Genomic DNA, 22,619 nt, shown 5'->3' with positions numbered 1-22,619 from the left:
AGGAGGAACTAGACTGAAGGCTGAACAACAGCGAAGAGTGTGGCTCAGGAAGGGAGAAAAGTGAAACCAATCCTTCCAACCACCCCCTCCCATTCCACAGACAGGAAGACCAGCAGAACTAACCTGATGGGTTTAAAGCCAGCACAAAACTTTTTTTTTCTTTCTTCCTTTCCCCTTGAATTCCTTCTTCCTTTCTGTCCTTCTTTCTTTTTTTATTCCTTCTTCCTTCCATCCTTTACCTTTTTTAATCCTTCTTCCTGCCTTCTTTTATTTATTCTGTTGTTTTAATTTTTGTTAAAATTCCTTCTTATCTTGCCTCCGATCTTTCTTTATTCCTTCTTCCTTCCTTCCTTTCCTTTTCTATTCCCGTTTTTCCTCCTTCCCTTCTTTTTTTTTTTTTGCCCCCATTCCTCTTTTTCCCACAGGTAAGAAAAGAAAACCTGCAGTGCTAAAAAGACCAGAGTTAGACCATGTTACACCCATAAACGTCAGCTCAAGACCACTGAGCACAGGAGATTAAGGAGACAGCACCACTTAATCCCGTTGGCATTCTACCATAGAAGTTCATACCATAAACCCAGGGAGTCAGAATAGATCAATTTAAGAAGCAGAGGCTAACAAGAAGAGTCTCACAAACACTGGGAAGACAAACAAACAATCCCCAAATGAAAGGAAAGGAGGAAGCCTCAGAAAAAATGCTAAATGAAATAGAGGCAAGTCAACACTATCAGATACTAAGTTAAAAGCAATGGTTATCAGGAAACTCACTGAGCTCTCTGAGCTCAAACAGAACTACCAGAAACTACAGGGAAACTACAATGAACTCACTGCAAACTATATCAACATGAAAAAGGAAATAGAAACTATCAACAAGGGCCAAGAGGAAAGGAAGAATGCAATTTCTGAATTGAGGAACACAGTAGAAGGAATGAAAAGCAGACTTGATGAAGCAGAGGATCAGATCAGCAAGCTGGAGGACAAAGTAGAAAAAAACACCCAGAAAGAGCAAGAAAAGGAAAAGAGGCTCAGAAAGAATGAAGAGGCAATAAGGGAAATGCAGGACAACATGAAACGTAACAATATCCGTATAATAGGAATACCACAGGAGAAGAAGAGCAAGGGATAGAAAACCTGTTTGAAAAAGTAATGATGGAAAATTCCCCTAATCTGAGGAGAGAAAAAGTCACCCAAATCCAGGAAACACACAGAGTCCCAAGCAAGAGGAGCCCAAAGAGGCCCACTGCAAGACACATCATAATTAAAATGGCAAATTTCCAAGAAAAAGAGAGGATCTAAAAGGCAGCAAGGGAGAAAAAGGAAGTAACATACAAGGGAGCCCCAATAAGGCTAGCAACTGGCGTCTCAATGGAAACGCTCCAAGCAGAAGAGAATGGCAAAAAATATTCCAAGTAATGAGAACCAGAGGCCTGCAACCAAGACTACTTTACCCAGCAAGGCTCTCAATCAAGATACAAGGCCAAATAAAGAGATTCCCAGACAAAAGAAGTCTAAAAGAATACGCTTCCACCAAACCAGCTATGCAAGAGATGCTAAAGGGACTGCTTTAAGGGAAGGAAGGAAAAGAGAAAGAGAGAGGAACACAGGCAGGAAAAAATGGCAATGAATAACTACCTATCCATCATAACCTTCAACGTAAATGGATTAAATGCTCCAATCAAAGGACATAGAATAGCTGAATGGATAAGAAAGCATGACCCACACATATGCTGCCTAATAGAGACCCATCTCAGGACAAAAGACTTACACAGACTGAAAGTGAAAGGCTGGAAACAAATTTTCCAAAAAAACGGACAGGAAAAACAAGCAGGGGTAGCAATACTCATATCAGACAAAATAGACTTCCAAAGAAGGGCCATAAAGAGAGATCCAGAAGGTCACTTCATAATACTCAAAGGAAGAATCCACCAAGAAGACATAAACATTATAAATATATATGCACCCAACATAGGAGCACCCAAATACATAAAGAAAATCTTGGAGGATTTCAAGAAAGATATTGACAGCAACACAATTATACTAGGGGATTTTAACACCCCACTATCAAAAATGGACAGGTCTTCCAAACAAAAGATCAACAAAGATATCGTGTCACTTAACAATACCCTAGAGGAAATGAACTTAACTGATATATACAGAGCTTTTCATCCCAAAGAAGCAAAATACACATTCTTTTCCAGTGTACATGGAACTTTTTCAAAGATAGACCACATGATAGGACACAAAGCAAGCCTCAACAAATTCAAGAAAATTGAAATCATATCAAGTATCTTCTCTGACCACAAGGGTCTGAAACTAGAAACCAACCCCAAGGGTAAAAACCCAAAACACTCAAAATCATGGAGACTGAATAGCATGCTATTAAACAATGAATGGGTCAAGAATGAGATTAGGGAAGAAATCAAAAACTTTCTGGAAACAAATGAAAATGAAATCACAACAAGCCAAAACCTATGGGACACAGCAAAGGCAGTCCTGAGAGGGAAGATCATAGCAATACAGGCCTACCTTAAAAAGATAGAAACATTTCAAACAAACAACCTAACCCTACGCCTACAAGAACTGGAGGAACAACAACAAAGACAGCCCAGAGCAAGCAGAAGGAAGGAAATAACCAAGATCAGAGCAGAGTTAAATGACATAGAGACCAGAAGCACAATTCTAAGGATCAATGAATCCAGGAGCTGGTTCTTTGAAAAGATAAACAAAATCGACAAGCCTTTAAGTAGGCTCATCAAGAACAAAAGAGATGATCCAAATAAACAGAATTAGAAATGAAAGAGGAGAGATTACAACTGATACCACAGAAATACAAAGGATTGTAAGAAATTACTATGAAGAACTGTATGCCAAGAAATTTGAAAACCTAGGTGAAATGGACACATTTCTAGAAAAACAGAATCTTCCAAAACTGAATGAAGAAGAAGCAGAAAACCTGAACAGACCAATAAGAGCAGACGAAATTGAAGTAGTCATCAAAAAACTCCCAACACACAAAAGCCCTGGACAAGATGGTTTCACAGGAGAATTCTACAAAGCATGTAAGGAAGAGCGAACCCCTATTCTCCACAGACTACTGGAAAAAATCCAAACTGATAGAAGACTCCCAAACTCTTTTTATGAAGCCAGCATCATCCTAATCCCAAAACCAGATAAAGACACAATGAAGAAAGAAAACTTCAGGCCAATATTGCTGATGAACATAGACGCTAAAATTCTCAACAAAATATTGGCAAACCACATCCAGCAATACATTAAAAAGATCATACACGATGACCAAGTGGGGTTCATCCCAGGGATGCAAGGATGGTACAATATTTCAAGTCAACAAACATAATACATCACATAAACAACAGCAAAGATAAAAATCACATGATCATATCAATAGATGTAGAAAAAGCATTTGATAAGATACAGCACCCATTTGTGATAAAAACACTCAGCAAAGTGGGAATAGAGGGAACATTCCTCAACATAATAAAGGCCATATATGAGAGGCCTACAGCTAACATCATACTCAATGGACAAAAACTTAGAGCTTTCCCACTAAGATCAGGAACAAGAGAAGGATGCCTTCTCTCACCACTCTTATTCAACATAGTATTGGAAGTCCTAGCCACAGCAATCAGACAAGAAAAAGCAATAAAAGGCATCCAAATTGGAAAGGAGGAAATGAAACTGTCAGTGTTTGCAGATGACATGATAGTGTACATGGAAAATCCTATAGACTCCACCAAAAAACTACTCGACCTAATAAATGAATTTGGCAAAACAGCTGGATACAAAGTCAATACTCAGAAATCAAAGGCATTCCTGTATACCAACAATGAAACTGCAGAAACAGAAATCAGGAAAAAAATCCCATTTGATATAGCAACATGAAAAGTAAAGTACCTAGGAATCAACCTAACCAAGGAGGTAAAAGACCTGTACTCAGAAAACTACACAACACTGAAGAAAGAAATTAAGGAAGACACAAACAAATGGAAGCATGTACCATGCTCATGGATTGGAACAATGAACATCATCAAAATGGCCATACTACCCAAAGCGATTTATACATTCAATGCAATCCCTATTAGACTACCCATGACATATTTCACAGATATAGTACAAACATTTCAGAAATTCATATGGAATCATAAACGACCCGAATAGCTGCAGGAATTTTGAGAAAGAAGAACAAAGCAGGAGGGATCACAATCCCTGATATCAAACTGTATTACAAGGCCACGGTAATCAAAACAGCCTGGTACTGGCATAAAAACAGGCACATAGACCAATGGAACAGAACAGACAGCCCAGAAATAAACCCAAGTCTCTATGGTCAATTAATATTTGACAAAGGAGGCAGGAGCATAAAATGGAGCAAAAACAGCCTCTTCAACAGATGGTGTTGGGAGATCTGGACAGCTACGTGCAAAAAAATGAAACTCGATCACCAACTTACACCATACACAAAAATAAATTCAAGATGGATAAAAGACTTAAATATAAGTTGTAACACCATAAAAGTCCTCGAGGAAAACATTGGCAGGAAAATCTCAGACATCCCTCGCACCAACATCCTCACAGACATGTCCCCTAAAGCAAGGGACATAAAGGAAAGAATAAACAAATGGGACCTCATCAAAATAAAAAGCTTCTGCATGGCTAAAGAAAACAGCACCAAATTACAAAGAGAACCCACAGTATGGGAAAACCTATTTGCTAATGATACCTCAGACAAGGGCCTGATCTCCAAAATATATAAAGAACTCACACGACTCCACTCCAGGAAGACAAACAACCCAATTGAAAAATGGGCAAAGGACTTGAACAGACACTTCTCCCAGGAAGACATGCAGAGGGCCCAGACATATGAAAAGATGGTCAGCATCACTAGCCATCAGAGAGATGCAAATTAAGACCACAATGAGGTATCATCTCACTCCAGTCAGAGTGGCCAACATAGGATGCGGAGAAAAGGGAACCCTAATGCACTGTTGGTGGGAATGCAGACTGGTGAGGCCACTGTGGAAAACAGTATGGAATTTCCTCAGAAAACTAAAAATGGAACTGCCCTTTGACCCAGCAATTGCGCTGCTGGGATTATACCCTAAGAACCCTGAAACACCAATCCAATAGAACCTGTGCACCCCAATGTTCATAGCAGCACAATTGACAATAGCCAAGTACTGGAAGCAACCTAAGTGCCCATCAGCAAGTGAGTGGATCCAAAAACTATGGTATATTTACACAATGGAATTCTACGCAGCAGAGAGAAAGAAGGAGCTTATACCCTTTGCAACAGCATGGATGGAACTGGAGAGCATTATGCTAAGTGCAATAAGGCAGGCAGTGAGGGACAAATACCATATGATCTCACCTTTAACTGGAGCATAAGCAATAGAAGAAAAAAGCAAACAAAATATAACCAGAGACATTGAAGTTAAGAACAATCTAACAATAGCCAGGGGGGTGTGGGGAGGGGACAGTGGGAAGAGGGGATTACAGAAACTACTATAAAGGACACATGGACAAAATCAAGGGGGAGGGTGGAGGTGGGGGAGGCAGGTGGGTTCAGCTGTGGTGGGGTGGAGGGAGGGGGAGAAATGGCATACAACTGTAATTGAATAACAATAAAAAAAGTAAATAAATAAAAGAAGCGGGAAAATGCAACCTCAATGCCAAATAGCTGACTACAAGTCAACTCTTATATAGAAGGTTTGCTTCCCAAGAACAAATGGTAATTCTTACCAAAATTCAGCTTTAAAATTCTAAAAATCCAACAGTTAAGAATAAAAAATTATTTTGAATATGGTATGTGTGTCATATTGAGAGGTCAGATATTACATTATCTATTTTTTTAAGTGTAAAGCCTATGGAGGTCTCACAATAGCTCTGCTCAGAAGATGCCTCTATGCTGAGAAACATCTTCATCCACTTACAGGCGCTGCCCTTCGGTGACACGGCTGTCCTGGTAGGCACTGTCTATGTTGGTGTTGTTGGCCATCCACCACAGCATGGTGGTTGAGTGTGAACCAGCTCCCAGGAACACCTTACATGGGATTGTCAGTCTTGACCCTGTACACAGTAAGACATAGCACATCAAACGTCAGAACCTGGCTGGACACAGTAGTTTGCCCAGCTCCTCATCCATCAGCAGACCTGAGCAGTGGACCCTTACCCATCTCCTCAAACACCTCTCACCAGCCAATTTCTGTTCTTGCAATGAAACTTAGTTCCCTCAAAAAATCCCATTCACATAGATCATCAATAATTACCAAGTGTCTCCACTTCCTTCAACTGGCCTTCATGGTAGATAAAAATCCAGAGGCAAATGGCTTTCCCAAGGCCACTCAGCTCCTATAGGGCATTCTAAATTGAAGGACCACCTTCTTTCACAATTTATACTACTCATCCCACAAATCCAGATTAACATATGGATTCTTTCTCTTGGCCCATTGCTGCTCTCAGCCCTCCCATTTCCTCTGGGAACTCTCCTTCTGAGGTTATGTTCATTTAGCATTAACCCTTTATTTTTTTAATATATTTATTGATTATGCTATTACAGTTGTCCCATTTCCCCCCCCCCACTCCACTCCATCCTGCCTACCTCCTCCCTCCCACATTCCCCCCCTATAGTTCATGTCCATGGGTCATACTTATAAGTTCTTTGGCTTCTACATTTCCTACACTATTCTTACCCTCCCCCTGTCTAGTTTCCACCTATCGTCTATGCTACTTATTCTCTCTACCTTTCCCCCCCTCTCCCCCTCCCACTCCCCTCTTGACAACCCTCCATGTGATCTCCATCTCTATGGTTCTGTTCCTGTTCTAGTTGTTTGCCTAGTTTGCTCTTGTTTTTGTTTTAGGTGTGGTCAATAACTGTGAGTTTGCTGTCATTTTTCTGTTCCTATTTTTGATCTTCTTTTTCTTAGGTAAGTCCCTTTAACATTTCTTGTAATAAGGGCTTGGTGATGATGAACTTCTTTAACTTGACCTTATCTGAGAAGCACTTTATCTTCCCTTCCGTTCTAAATGATAGCTTTGCTGGATACAGTAATCTTGGATGTAGGTCCTTGCGTTTAATCTTGGGTAATGTAATTATGATGTGCCTTGGTGTGTTCCTCCTTGGGTCCAGCTTCTTTGGGACTCTCTGAGCTTCCTGGACTTCCTGGAAGTCTATTTCCTTTGCCAAATTAGGGAAGTTCTCCTTCATTATTTGTTCAAATAAGTTTTCAATTTTTTGTTCTTCCTCTTCTCCTTCTGGCACCCCTATAATTTGAATGTTGGAATGTTTCAAGATGTCCTGGAGGTTCCTAAGCCTGTCCTCATTTTTCCGAATTCTTGTTTCTTCATTCTTTTCTGGTTGGATGTTTCTTTCTTCCTTCTGGTCCACACCGTTGATTTGAGTCCCAGTTTCCTTTGCATCACTATTGGTTCCCTGTACATTTTCCTTTGTTTCTCTTAGCACAGGCTTCATTTTTTCATCTGGTTCTCAAACAGATTCAACCAATTCTGTGAGCATCTTGATAACCAGTGTTTTGAACTGTGCATCTGATAGGTTGGCTATCTCTTCCTCGCTTAGTTGTATTTTTTCTGGAGCTTTGAAGTGTTCTGTCATTTGGGCCTTTTTTTTTTTTTTTTGGTGCGTCTGTTACTTTAAGGGGCGGAGCCGTAGGTGTTCACCGTGGCGTGGTAATGCTGGTTGCTGAGCTGTGACGCTGTACATGGAGGAGGGGCTGAGAGGGAGCAATGGTGCCTGCCTCACTCTCCTCCGGATTTCAATCCTTCACTCTGATACCCACAATCAAACTGGGCCCCTCTGGTGCTGGTTCCCGAGTAGGTGGGCCTGTGCACACTCTAGGCCCCTGTGGGTCTCTCCAACGACCTCTCCTGTGAGGCTGGGAGTCTCTCCTGCTGCCGCCCCAACCCCCACAGGCGTTTTCAATCAGAGGTTTGAGGCTTTATTTCCCCACGCTGGAGCCCTGGGTTGCAAGGTCTGCTTCGCTCCCCGCCATTCATCCAGGTTTATCTGTGCGCGAGTGTGGGGCTGCCGTGTGCTACCCGCACTCTGCCTGCCCCGCTCTCCGCCACTCTGAGTCCGGCCCTCTAGGCCTATCTGCGCGAATGTGGGGCCACAGGGTCTGCTAGTGGTCAGACTGCCTGCCCCGTTTGTCCCATACTCCGCCAGTCTGTGTCCCGCCACAGCCACGGGAGTCCTCTCCACCCTGGTGCCTGTCTCCACCCCTCCTACCGGTCTGGATGAATGTTTATTTTTTATTTCCTTGGTGTCGGACCCCCTTGCCATTCGATTCTCTCTCAGTTCTGGTTGTGCGAGGAGGCGCAGTGTGTCTACCTACGCCGCCATCTTGGTTCTCCGCATTAACCCTTTAAAAGCCACTGTATTTTATAGGAATGGTGCCTTCTACAGTTGCACAATGTAATGTGCACTGGGTGCCTAAGACTCAGTCACTATAACTTATGTGTTTTAAGTCACCAAAGGAAGAAGGGGGAGAAAATGAACAAATCCTTCCCATTTATTTCTTCCTCATGGGTGCTATGCCTCCCTATGCTGTCTTGTAGGGCACCTCTCCCCACCTCAAGCTCAGAATGCCAGCCTTTCTCCCTGCTTCACCACACCTGATGACCTGAAAACTTCTCAGCCGAAAGCAGCCCATTAAATGCTACCTCATGTGACTCTGCCATACACATCAGTGCCTTCCAAGCAAGGTACAGGAAACTCTGAACCACTTGGCTGAGAACACTGAGAACACGGAGTTCTCTATGGCCACCAGTTAAAATGTTAAATATAAGTCCAACACCAAACAGAAGAAATTGAGAGGGGTGGGGGGATATGAGAGATGATAGGACTCTGCAGCTAGGGTTTAATAAATGAGCATAAACCTACAAAACCATTACACAAAAGCAAACACACAAAAAAGGTACAGGCCTCACAGACACGTAGGCCTCAGTCCTAACCCCAGCCTGACCCAAGTGCAGCTTTCGACCTTTCTTGTACCACTGTGACCCCCTGGACAGCTTTTCCTTCTGGAGAATGGTAGAAATAAAACCTTTCTACAGCGTTGATGCTGGAAATAATGACACCACACTAAACACATTATTGTTCAGTAAGGAGGTGTGTGCTGGCTCAGACAGCTTGCCCCAAAATGGGGTGAAAAAAGGAAAACCCTGTCAATCGCTTCCATCATCCCACCAGCTGACCACCAACTTTAGCAACAGGAAATGGCCTCTGAGGGGCCAGCTGTGGCTGGGTCGGCCTCATTTTACAAATGCAGTCTTAGGGAAATGCCGAGCATCAGCCACGTTTCAGTAAAGTGAATTATTTTAAATATACTGTAGGTACTGGCTCTGTCAGAGAATTATGCCATTCATCCTTTCCCATCATTAATAACTGATACCAGAATGTTCAGATTTTTTACATTTAGATTTTTGTAAGTATGGTTTTCATGGATCAAATATACCTGTTTCAAACAATGCTATGTCTAACATTTGACACAGAGAAATGTTCTCTCACATTTGTCATTCCAGGCCCTCATCCTGGGGTTCTAGGGTCTCTACCCAGGCACACTGCACACAAAGGGACAGGTATAGTCAGTAGACACAGGGGTCCCAGGGCCCAGACTTTGACATCACAGGCACCCCTGTGGGTTGTACATCCTTGCAGGTCTTACCCAAATAAGTCAGTATGGTCTGGTGGGGGGAGATAATCACAGGAATTGTCTCCTCTTCTTTTTCTGAGATAAATATACAGAAAAGAGATTCAATTAGGAAAGACTTCCTTTCAAACTGAGGTTCAATTTCATTGTGCAGCTAATTAAGTTATTCCTGACATTATGGCCAGCTATTGTGGGATTTGACCTTTGTCTGGCAAAGGAAACAGGCTCTCCACAAAATTGAGCATCCTTGGTCAATTCCTTTCCCAGAAGAGAGATTACTAGAAGATTCTCTCTCTTACAAACACATTCCACTCACAGATGTTCTTAATTCTGTGATAAACAATTAACCATTTCCTTCCCTGTCTTCCTGAATGAATTCTTAAAAGTAACATTCATAATGTCCACAGGATAGATTTTACCTCATGGTCAGCTTACCCTAAAATATCTCCCTCCACTCCATCCTCACCTCCCCAAGTGCCTGCCACAGAATACTGAAGAGTCACCTCAAAAAAAAGAAGCACATGGGTTTGGGGACCACATGTGTATAATGCTAATGCCATGCTGAGTGACAGAGTAGCTCGGGGTGGCCAGTGAGATTTATTAATTGAAGAGATAATTCTTTAGGGAGGCAAAGGTAGATCTCCTAGGAATAAGAACCCAGAGCACCAAGAGGCAAGTCTCCCAGCAACTTGAAGAAACTGGGCATCTGAATTGGAGCAAGAAGTAGAGCTTGGGGGTGGAGAAAGGGCTGCCTATCTCACATCCACTTACTCCATCCACACTTTGTTCACTAAGAGAATTTTGAAACCCTAACATGAGTTAGCATTAGGCAGCATCACAGTAGAGCTCAAAGTGCAGGTGGCTTCCCAACTGTCACCGGGAGCATTTCCCTCCCCTCACAGTCACATGGCTGCAACTCACAGGCTGGGGTAACAGATAGGGGAGACAGAAGCTTCAGGGACTTATACACCAGTGGGTCATAGTATAACCCTGGGGGGTGGTGATTTGCTCTCCTAGCTCCTGTTTCTAGTTCAGTAGATCTGGAATGGGGTTTGAGATTTTGCATGTCTAACCAGTACCCAGGTAATGAGGCTGCTGTCCTCCCAGAAGTGCTGAGATAGTGGGATCACAATACAGGATAATATGTAGGTTGACTGCCCTCTGGTGTTCCCATGCAGTATCACATGAACAGTATACAGCCCCTTCAAAGTCAAAGGAGTCTCAGAGTTCCCCTGTGGGGGAAGGAGTTGAGATGAACAAATGCTCACAAGACAGCAAAAGAAATATAATCTAGCAATTTGATTTCATGGGAGACATGATTTTCCCTTTAGAAAAACATGATTTTTCCTTTTGAATCTCTGGATTCAATGAGAAAAAATGTTAGTCTTTTCCCCTCATAGACCAAGTATTTAATCTTAATATATTTCCAAAGCTCTCTGAAGTGCCGTTAAAAGACCCCAATTGTGTAATTCTTTAGTGTAAAAAATAAATAAAAGCAGTCTATTCTCCAGGGCAGAGTTAAGGAATTAAACATTTTTTTTGACTTTTGCCAACAAGCTTGATGTCCAGCATGTAGGAGGTATGGAGTAAATGTTAAACAAATATTAAGTACTAATCAATACTGTTCACAATATTATTTTCAAGTAGAGCTCATTTAAACCAATAAGAGCACTCACTATTTGAAATCCTGCTTTCAAGGGCAATTAGACATGCCTTGGGGAACAGAACAGGGGACAATTTCCACTAGATATGCCATTGCATAGCCTTCCAACTGAAAAATCCAATAAAAACCTAGTATCTTAGAATTATACGTAAAGTTACGGCGACCATGTTCTAATGGCTGGCCCTGGAGGTGCAAGCCTTCCAAAAGGATCTTCCAAGTGAACCACTGTTTGGCCCCCTCTAGTGGTGTGTTTTAGCCTCAGACTTGGAATCCAGGGATTTATCTTTCCTCAAAATAACACCCTTTCTACATTTCAAGAGTCACACACATGTCTTATTAGTCTGATGTTTTAAGATGGCTGACGTATTTGTTTTCCTTTCATACCAAAGACATTCAAGGAATTCTATGTGAGCCCTAATTTGTTCCTTGCATGCTTGTTATTGAACCAGGGTGGAGAGGTACCTTGATGGCAAGCACTTACTGTTGATACGTAGTTTGATATTCCTAGTGACGTTGTATCGCATGCCTTGGTGGGCAAATGTCATGACACAGCTGTAATAGCCTGCGTCCTCCACAGACACATTGTGTATGAGTAAGCGAGTCGTTCCCCTCAGGCTCAGAAACTTCTCCTTGTCTGGATCCAAAAGGACAGAATCCTTAGGGAAAATGTTTTTCAAAGTTACACTGTATACTAATTTGTATCTCAAAAGCTATGGATAGTATCAGTATTATCAATCAATGTTGAATTTGCACAAGAATGGCCCTGTTATTTCCTTGCAAATGTTATACTTTGGACATATTTCAACTCTGTTTTTAGGAGAGAGAACTTGTTAACATATAAAACAAAGTTGCTGGATTTGTTTTACCACAATGCTTAAAGCACATTTGCTTAAGCACAAAAGGGAACAAAAGAAACTCTTCTTTGACAATGTAGACCATTTAAAATACAAATATAATAATAGCCTAATAGCTGCCTATAGACCTCAGGAGATCCCCGGGGAAGAGTACTATTATATAGTTATGGTGACTTGGAAAACAATGTTCAAAAGTGATAATGTTGCTGTAATTGCTTTAAAAATCATTTGAATTTTAGGAGTTGATAGAGATGTAGAAAAAATTCTAGGAAAAACTAAATGTGAGAAATGAGCTCACATTTTTCATATGGACAAAAGATATTGTGAGCTGTACAGAATTACAACACTCAGGAGCAAGGTCTCCAATGCCACAGAAAAAGCTGAATGGGATTTTAAAGACATCCTAACGAGAACAAATTGTTCTGAGGAACAGTTCTTTCAAAGCCATGATGACCGAAAGCTTGCATTGGTCAAATGTAACCTGAGTCATTTCAGATTCTTACTCTGAATAGAAACATAGACATAACTGGAAGAGTTTGTTCCCCATGTGGTTCATAAAATATTACTTTTCAATATATTTAATTAAAGTGAGAAATTTTAATGTTCCTATCACGAGTGGTCAAATATGAAAAAAGCCAAAGAGGGCCCAGCACCACAGTTCTGCCAAGGCCCTCAGCCACCAGGGCTGCCCTGCTTGGCAGTGCTGTATGGAGCCTCCTGGAGTAGAATTTTGGCTTCACCATCTAGCTGCTGTGTGACCTTGGGCAAGTTCCTTACATTTGTGTATCTCTGTTTCCTAATCTGTAAAATACAGATATTAACAGTGTCTGCTTCACTGGGCTACATATCAGCAGAGTTAGGATAGAATTGTGTACAGCACAAGATCAGTAATGATTAGCTTTCTTAGGAAGGGAACAAATATTACTAAGTACACCAGTGTGATATCCTGTCCACCCATATGCATTGAGCTCCATTTTATATGACAAGTCCTGCACTAAGTGCTTCACACACAGTACACTTTCACTTAATGTTTCAAATAATCTCAGGCAGTAGGAGTAACTAATTGCCACTTTGCAGAGGAAGCAGGTTCAAAAGATGAAATAACTTGGCCAATGCCACACAATTGCTAAATGAAAAAAAAGGGGAGGGGTTTAAACCCACACTGGTTAACTACAGAGCCTGTGCTCTTTTCTCTACAGGTACAATCTCTTACTTGCCCTATTTATACTCTTCCTAAACCACAAAAGAATTCATTGCTTAATTGGGCTGGCTACTTCATAGGAGCTGGCCACTTCCTTCTACTTCAAAAAAATCATTTCGAAGTTTCCAATATTCATTGATATCCTATGAAGTAATAAGACCAGTCAACTAGCTAAACCTATTCTTTTTTTCTGAAAAGGCACATTTTGATAACTATGAAAAAATTATAGATAATGTTGATTGAGACTATACTAGAAAATTAGGTTATATAGATTGAGTGCAGATTAAGGAATAATACATGTATTTCTTAAGTAAAAGAAAGTTCCTCACTTCTTTTACTTTCACACTATAGAAATACCGTCAATGCTTTTGCTGATTAGCAAAGTAGTACAACTAGAAAAAATATGTAACACTGACTTATAAAAAATAGAAAGTGAACCCTTTATCCTCATCTTTTAAATGAGGGTAACATCTTTTATTATTTCAGTGTATATTCCTCCAGATTTTTAAATATATTAAACCACATTTTTATATAACTAGGAAATAGAACATAAACCCTTTACAGCCTTTTAACTATAACAATATTGTATTTTTCTTCTCTGTTAATACATATAAAATAATCTCATCATTGTAAATACTATAGCTATGTGATATTCAGTTGCTCTTATGAGAGGAAATTAGTTTAATTCCTAACACTGAACATTTTTTTTAAATCCTCACTGAGGATATGCTTATTGATTTTAGAGAGAGAAAAGGAGTGAGAGAAACATTGACAGTTGCCTCCTGTATGTGCCCCAAATAGGAATTGAACCCACAACCTTTGGTGTAGGGGACAATGCTCCAACCAACTGAGCCACCACCAAAAGCAAACATTTTCTTATTTCTAGTATCTTATTATAAACAATGATTCAGTAACTGTGTTAGTATATAGTGTTATGTATACTTGCCTCATTATTTCCATATATGTTTTTTAAATGGACCTAATTCTTGGTTAAAGGGTTAATTTCTATCAATGATTAAACAAATAACTATACTTTTCAATATCAGTCTGTTCTATATCAAGTAATTTTTTCTGTGAAGGGCCAGATAGTAAGTATTTTAGGCCTACAATCCACTTTAGGCCATTGCAATGTGAGAGCAAGAAAACAAATGAGTGTGGCCGTGTCCTAGTAAAACTTTATTTATGAACACTGAAATCTGAGCTTTATACCATTTCACATGTCATGTAGTAGTATTCTTCTTTTAATTATTTTTAACCATTTAACAAAGTGGAAACTAGCCTTTGCTTGCAGTAACAGGCAGTGGCTCAGTTTGGCCCTGGGCTGCGGTTTGCCCACACCTGGTCTATCTACGTGATCTGATGATAGTATTTATTCAACCAGGCAATAGAAGAAATTGTGTTTCTATTTACTCCTTTAACCCAAAGGTGATATGTGTACAAAGTTATTAAATAAACCAACAATTGTTTTCTAAATTTTAATAGACAAATAGAGTAAAAAGTTATCTACTTCAGCTGTTATTTACTCTGGATTCATTTCATATTCTTAAATCACTATTCTAAGGATCCTTACTCAACCCACATAAGGATTAAAAGAACATATTTATCATGTCTCTTTTTTAATTAACTAGTTTAAAAAAACAGAAATATAAAAGCAAATGTTATTTTCAGAATGTTATATCATTCCTATGGGCAGTTAAACGCATTTTATTAACTGCTAAGTTTTTCAAATGTACCTTGTACCATTGAATCTTCATGTCAGTTTTGTTGTGGGTGAATTCACTCAGTTCAGGACAAACTAATGACCCAGAGGTTGAGAAGGTTAGAATTTGTGGATATGAGATGACAGGCAGGGAAGCTTCTGTCTTCCCCAAAACCCTGAGCTCAATGGACATTTCATCACAGTAGGAGGTGTTTCTAATTTAAAAGAGAAAGGAAAAATAATAAATGGCAAGGCAAATAAATGTAAAAGTAAATGAAATTAAAAACAATTTCCCAATCCCATTAAATTCTGCATTCTGCATTTTCTTAATTAGTACTGCAATACTTCTGTCTGTGATCCTTTTGAATGCTTAGGAGACAAAAGAAAGTACCACATCATAAATGTGATATAGAAATGGTGTTACATTCTGTGTTTTTTTCCAAAGGACCCTTCACAAACCTGATTTTAACACCATCCAGGGCCACTGAGAAATCCCCAAGGCCTAAACCCTTCCAGTTTCTGGGGCTCTTTGAGCAAATGCACAAAATTCTTGGTCCAGGGAACCATGTACAAATGAAGAAATTGTTTTGTAAGAGCTACTGTCTCCGTAGAAATAAAATTCCCTTTACTTCTCTGGGGAATCATTTAGTAACTGAAGTTTAATTTCAGAAAACTGCTGAGAATTTAGTATAAAATCTATGAAAGATTTTTGCACTGCTGCATGGGGAAAATTAACTTGATAAGTTTGTTTAGATTTTAATTTTGGGGGGTCGGGCTACCTATAATTTCAAAATCAGAATTCTATCAAGACACTAGAAGTGGGAAAACAGTATAGGTAATGCAGGGAAGGACAAAGGATATTAATTAAAACTAATTTTTTGGTAGAAAGCCATAAAATACAATTATCTCACTAAGTTTCTAGCTACCTAAGAAGCAAAGGACATCAACAGAGACAATGAGAAAGTGTGTTGAGGGGCGGGGAGGCTAGCACTGCAAAAAGGAAGATAATCTATATCCAAAAAAGAAACAAAATTTGGAACTTCTGGTCGAGGTGGAGGCATAAGTAGATACACTTAGCCTCCTCATACAATCAAAAGAAGGATAACAACAAATTTAAAAAAAGAAAACACAACTGCCAGAAAATCAAACTGTATGGAGGTCCAACAATCAAGGAGTTAAAGAAACATTCATCCAGACCAGCAGGAGGGATGGAGACAGGCAGTGGGGCGGAGAGAACTGGAAACCAGGCAGCTGCTGGCAGACAAAGTGGTCAAAGTAGCCATTGGTGGACCAGATGGTCCCACATTCACGTGCGAATAAAAACCAGGAGCAACAACTGGGGAGCAAGCACTCCCAGACCAGGACAGACTGTGCAACCCAGGGTTCCAGTGCTGGGGAAAATAGTCTCTCAAGAGAGTCCATTGGAGGCGGACCAAAGGGTCCTAGAATGTACACAAGCCCATACACCCAGGAATCAGCACCAGAACAACACCTGAAGGGTGCCATTCACTTGAGGGAAGCGGGGGGAAGTGACTGAAAAGGCAGCGAGAGCCGAGCAAGCAACATTGTTCCCTCTCTGACCCCTCCAGCACATACAGTGCCACAAGCAGTGAAGTGGGTTGCCCTGCCCTGGCTAATAACTAAGGCTTTGCCCCTTGCAATGTAACATGTACACCAAAACAAAGAAATATGGTCCAAGTGAAAGAAAGATCAAAACTCAAAAAAAAAGGACTAAGCAACAAGGAGATAGGAACCTCTATCAAATGCAGACTTCAAAACACTGGTAATCAGGATGCTCATAGAAATGATTGAGTGTGGTCGCAAAATAAAGGAAGAAGTGAAAGCTATACAAAGTGAAATAAAGGAAAATCCACAGGGAACCAGCAGTAAAGGGAAGGAAACTGTGCCTCAAATCAACCATTTGGAACAAATGGAAGAAATAAACATTCAACCAGAACAGAATAAACAAGAATTCCAAAAATGAGGACATGCTTAGGAACCTCTGGGACAACTTTAAACATACCAACGTCTGAATCATAGAGGTGCCAGAAGGAGAAGAGAAAGAGCAACAAATTGAAAACTTATTTGAAAATATATTGAAAGAAAACTTCCCCAATCTGCAGAAGGAAATAGATGTACAAGTCCAGGAAGATCAGAGAGTCCCAAACAAATTGGACCCAAAGAGGAACACATCAAGACACATCATATTTAATATGCCAAAGGTTAAAGATAAAGAGAGAATCTTAAAAGCAGCAAAAGAAAAGGAGAGAGTTACCTACAAAGGAGTTCCCATAGGACTGTCAGCTGATTTCTCAAAAGAAACCTTACAGACAAGAACGGGCTGGAAAGAACTATTCAAAGTCATGAAAGGCAAGGACCTACATTCAAGATTACTCTATCCAGCAAAGCTATCATTTAGAATGGTAGGGCAGATACAGTGCTTCTCAGATAAGGTCAAGTTAAAGGAGTTCATCATCACCAAGCCATTATTATATGAAATGTTAAAGAGACTTATCTAAGAAAAATAAAAAAAATCAAAACTATGAACAGTAAAATGACAACAAACTCACAACTATCAACAACTGAACCTAAAAAAACACATAAACAAAAAGAAAAAGTAAGCAAACAACTAGAACAGGAACAGAAACACAGAAATGGAGATCACCTGGAGGCTTATCAGTGGGGAGGAGGAAGGTGGAGAAGGGAGGAAAATGTACAGGGAATAAGAAGCATAATTGGTAGGTGCAAATTAGACGGGGGTGGGGAGCTTAAGAATAGTATAGGAAATGGAGAAGCCAAAGAATTTATATGTATGGCCCATGGATATGAACTAAGGAGGGATTGCTGGAGGGAATAGTGGTACCTTATTGTCCATGGGGCAGAGGGGGACAAAGGGAAGAAAAAAAATGGGACAATTGTAATAGCATCATCAATAAAATATACTAAAAATATTTGAAAGATATATGTGATAAAAGCTTACTATCTGAAAGTAAAAAGAATTCAAGTATATAAGCCAATATTATATTATACTCGTATCTGTTTTAGAAATAGAAAAAAGAGATGAACAGACATTTTATGCACAAAGAAATACAAAAAGTTAACTGTCACCTTGGAAAATGCAAGTTGGGAAAATATGAATGAAGACAAATCTAAAGAACAGTGTACATCTGTGAGTAGTCTACCCAGTAGCTCTTCCAAGTAAGGAGGCAGGTGAGGAGCTAGTTCTGTGCTGGTGCTCTGCATATTTTATCTCATTCATTCTCCACTACGATTTAGGAATTATTATTATATCATTTTTAGATGAGGAATATTAGGTATACATAGATTAAGTAATTTCCTCAGGCTTTATAGCTACTAAGAGGTCAAACCAAGGTTGGAAACCCAGGGTGGCCCGGAGAAAACCCTTAAAATAGGACAGTATCTCCAGAAACCAGGCTTACTAGACAGAAACCAAGAGACTAGACTCATTGAGCGTTACAAACAAGTTCACATTATTGATCTGATAATTCCCCTTGAGCAAGATACTCCATGAAAATAACCCAGTAGAGAGAGAGGTTGAGGAATAATTTGATCCCAACTCATATTCCCCATATAGTTTTGTATCCCCACAGCAAAAGGGTGGTAGTCATTTGTATTGTTCACTACATGTATCCAGTTCTCCCAATCCTGAGCACACAATGGGATTACATGTGCTGGCCCCACTGTGGGAGGGTGCAATTATAGGACTTTAGTCACGGCGTCATATGTGTATCACTTCTACACCAAAGTTTTAGTAGCCAGGAGAGACCCTTCAGAACATGTTTTCTCTGGGTATAGTGACCAACGTTTGAGATTACAACCTCTCCTTCAGTCTGGGTCCCTGAGTGGTGGCCAAACCATCCAGAGCTTGTTTCATGTGTGATAAATAAGCCTTTGTTGTTTAAAGCCACTGAGATTTGAAGCCTATTTAACTCAGCTGCAGCATCTTCCCACCCTGATTGACAGAAGGGCCACATGGGTTCTAGATCACACGATTATAAAAATCACAGGGACAGGGCAATTCATGCCCTCTGCCTAGAAGAGAGTTTTAGATATCAGCTAGGTAAACTCTCTGCATATACAGGAAGTTTGACCCAGAATCAGATTTCTGCTGGCCCCCAATTCCAGATCTCTATTTTTCTAGAACAGAAAATAAAATAAGGATATTAGGTACAATTTTTTAGTGAAGTATAGATATAGTCTTTAACACAAACATGACTTAGACAGTGTTTTTGTGATTTTTGCATATTGTCACTTCAGTAATCAATAGATATTGCCTTTGGGGAAAGAAAGGACATTTCTATTTATCTATTGATCACCTGTTATGATGGTCCCATTACTAGATGCTTCACATGCTATGATTTCACAGAACCCTCCCAACAAACCTCTACAGCAAAAGGGCAGTAGTCAGAAGATAAAACTAAGGCCCATAATTGTCAATTATCAGACCAAAGTCCTACCAGATAGAAAATGAGAGGGTTCAGATTCACATCCATGTCAAACCTGACTCCAAATTTTATTCTTTTTCTAATACGCTTTTAAGTTTTCCTAGTAGTGTTCCTTCAAGGAAAAAATAGGATTTTTTTGGACTAGAAAGGAAAGAAAAACCATACATTTTAGCTACTATAAAATCACACATCCACATTTCCCTGATACAGAGATAAGACATTGCTTGCCTGCTTTGATTGACAGAATGTGACACACCCACATCCCCCATCCAAGAATCTAGGACTGGTGATATTGTCTGAAATTCTCACATTCACTAGTAATAACTTTGTGCTAAGAATGTCACTTTCTTTGGTTCTCTTCCTAAATGTCAGTGTGTGTGGATATGGCTTCTCCTTAAATCAAATAGGTTTGTGAAATCTGGAGAGACTCTAAAGTTGTCTGGTAGAAGGAGTGGTTATAACCTTCAGGAGCGATATAGGCAACAGCTGGAGAGAGAAGTCCAGGAGCTCCATTTCCTAATCAGGCCAACAGTTGGCCCTAATCCTTTCAGAAGAAATAAGCCAGGAAATTTTCAAGATTTCTAATACTAAACCTACAACTTTCTCCCCCACAGAGCAGCAAGCTAGACCAAAGCCATCCAATGGGAAATGGGCAGTATTTCAACAAAAGGTGTTAGGAAAGCTGGATATCCACATGCAAAAGAATGAAGTTGGATCATTACCTTATACCATATATAAAATTTAACTCAAAATGGGTCAAAGGCTTAAACAGAAGAGCTAAAACTATAGAAATTCTTAGGGGAAAACACATAGGGAAAATCTTTATGACATTAGATATGGCAGTTATTTCTTGGATATGCCATCAAAAGCACAGGCATCCAAATAAAAAATAGATAAATTGAGCTTCATCAAAATTAAAAACTTCTGTGCTTTAAAGAATATTATCAACAGAATAAAAAAACAAACCATGGAATGGTAGAAAATATTTGCAAATCATATATCTAGTAAGAGAGTAATATCCAGAATATATATTTCTATTGAGTTATTTCTATAACTCAAAAACAAATAAACAACTCAATTAAAAAATGAGCAAAGGGCTTGAACAGACATTTCTTCAAAGAAGACACACAAATGGCCAATAAAGCACATGCAAAGATGCTCACCATAACTAGTCATTAGGAAAATGTAAGTCAAAATCACAATGATAGAACTCTGCATATCCATTAGGACAGCTATTATACCCACCACACCCTAACCCCACAGAAAATAATAAGTGTTGGTGAGGATGTGGAGACATTGGAAACTTGTACACTGCTAGGGGGATGTAAAACAGTGCAGCCACTGTGGAAAACAATATGGTGGTTCCTCAAAAAATTAACACAGACTTACCATATGACCCACCAATTCCACAGATACCTGCACACCCACGTTCATTACAGCATTATTCACAACAGCCAAAAGGCAGAAGAAATATAAGTGTCCATGGACAGACAAATAGACAATCAAAATGTGGTCTATACATACAATGGAATATTACTGTCTTAAAAAGGAATGAAATTCTGATACATTGTACAATATGAATAAACCTTGAAAACATTATGCTAAGAGAAATAAGCCAATTATCAAAAGACAACTACTGTATGGTTCCACTCATATGAGGTGCTAAGAGTAGTCAAACTCATAGAGACAGAAAGTAGAATGGTGGGTGCCAGGGGCTGAGGGAGGAGAAAATGAGAAGGTGTTATTGTTTAACCAGAACAGATTTTCAGTTTGGGAAGATGAAAAGCATTCAAGAGCCACATTGTGGTGGTGGTAACAAAAAAATATGAATGTACCTAACACAGCTGAATTATATCGTTTAAAGGAATAAAATAGTAAATTTTATGTTATGCATACATTACCACAATTTTTAAAAAGCAATAAGACAAAGAAGGAGAGGGACCAGACTTGTGTCAGAAGCTGTGGGTTCCAATCTCAGCTCCACATCTACAACCTAGGAGAACTTCATAAGTGAGCTTGGTTCTATCACACATAGAATAAGCAGTTGGATTAACTATTCCTAACGTCTCATCCAAGTCTCAAATTCTATTCCATGTTCTATATCTATTTCTTGTGTTCATGTGGGTTCAGCAGTGAGCAAAAAAGGCCAGGTCCCTGTCCTCCTGGAGTTTACATTCCAATGGGGTAGACAAACACTAACTATATACACACATATATGTGTGTCAGATGAAGAAAAATAATGATAGGGTAAGAAGAGAGTGTGACAGGAGTCCTGTTTTAGATAAAGTGGCTAAAGACATGACATTTGAGCAAAGACTTAAATGATGGGAGAGAGAAGCCATGAGGACATCTGGGGAAAGGCTCCTGCATAGGAGGAATTGCAAGAACAGTGAAGAGGACGTAAGATGGATTCTCACCAGTACACTGGATTTTCAAATGCAGATCATCACTGAAGAACTGTACAAGAGTACATTCTTCAAGAGGTCCCACACCCACCCTCGTTCCAGAGGGGCTTACCTGATGGTACAGATATAGGTGCCAGAGTCCCCCTGCATGACTGGCAAAATCCAGAGAGCACCATCCTGGACCCAAACTCGTGTCTCTTCTTTCCCTGGGACCACCCTCGCAGAATCATTTTTACGCCATGTCAGGTTGACATGGGGACTGGCAGAGGCCCCCAACCAATACCGCACCTGGGGGCACCTCAGGACCACAGGTTCCCCTTCCACCTTGAAGTTGGTTTTAAAATGCTTGCCACGGAATTGGCAGTTTTCTGGAACCACTGAAGGACAGAGAGACTACAGTCAGGCTTTGTGTCCTAAACCTCCCTTTGATGGGCACATCCAAAGAAGCAGCATTCCCCTAACAAAGTGGTCCATATCCTGGGTACACCCATTAACTCCTTTTGTTAGAAAGGTTTCAAAACTTCTAAATAGAAACTTTAGGGCTGCAATCTACAGCCCTAATTCCAATCTACATTTTGTGGGAAAAGTTAAATCAGGTTCACATGATGACAAAAATAATAATTAAAATGTTTGGCCATACTTTTTACT

The 22,619-nt window shown here is 39.9% G+C and overlaps 1 protein-coding gene across 3 annotated transcripts in view; it reads right to left on the bottom strand.

The window, feature by feature from the left end:
- IL1R2 (interleukin 1 receptor type 2) overlaps window positions 1–22,619 on the bottom strand; it is a 69,036-nt gene that overhangs the window by 5,100 nt on the left and 41,317 nt on the right. For all 3 annotated transcript variants that reach the window (XM_053925449.1, XM_045204786.2, XM_024571890.3), the window contains 5 exons: window positions 22,084–22,348; window positions 15,135–15,315; window positions 11,828–12,002; window positions 9,699–9,761; window positions 5,949–6,084 (listed from right to left, as the gene is read on the bottom strand). In XM_053925449.1, the coding sequence (XP_053781424.1) occupies window positions 5,949–6,084; window positions 9,699–9,761; window positions 11,828–12,002; window positions 15,135–15,315; window positions 22,084–22,348 (820 nt within the window). The remainder of the gene's footprint in view (window positions 1–5,948; window positions 6,085–9,698; window positions 9,762–11,827; window positions 12,003–15,134; window positions 15,316–22,083; window positions 22,349–22,619) is intronic.

The sequence above is a fragment of the Desmodus rotundus genome, chromosome 5 (genome assembly GCF_022682495.2).
Source record: "Desmodus rotundus isolate HL8 chromosome 5, HLdesRot8A.1, whole genome shotgun sequence".
Classification (NCBI taxonomy): Eukaryota; Metazoa; Chordata; class Mammalia; order Chiroptera; family Phyllostomidae; genus Desmodus; species Desmodus rotundus.
This window is presented reverse-complemented; position numbering and strand designations above follow the sequence as displayed.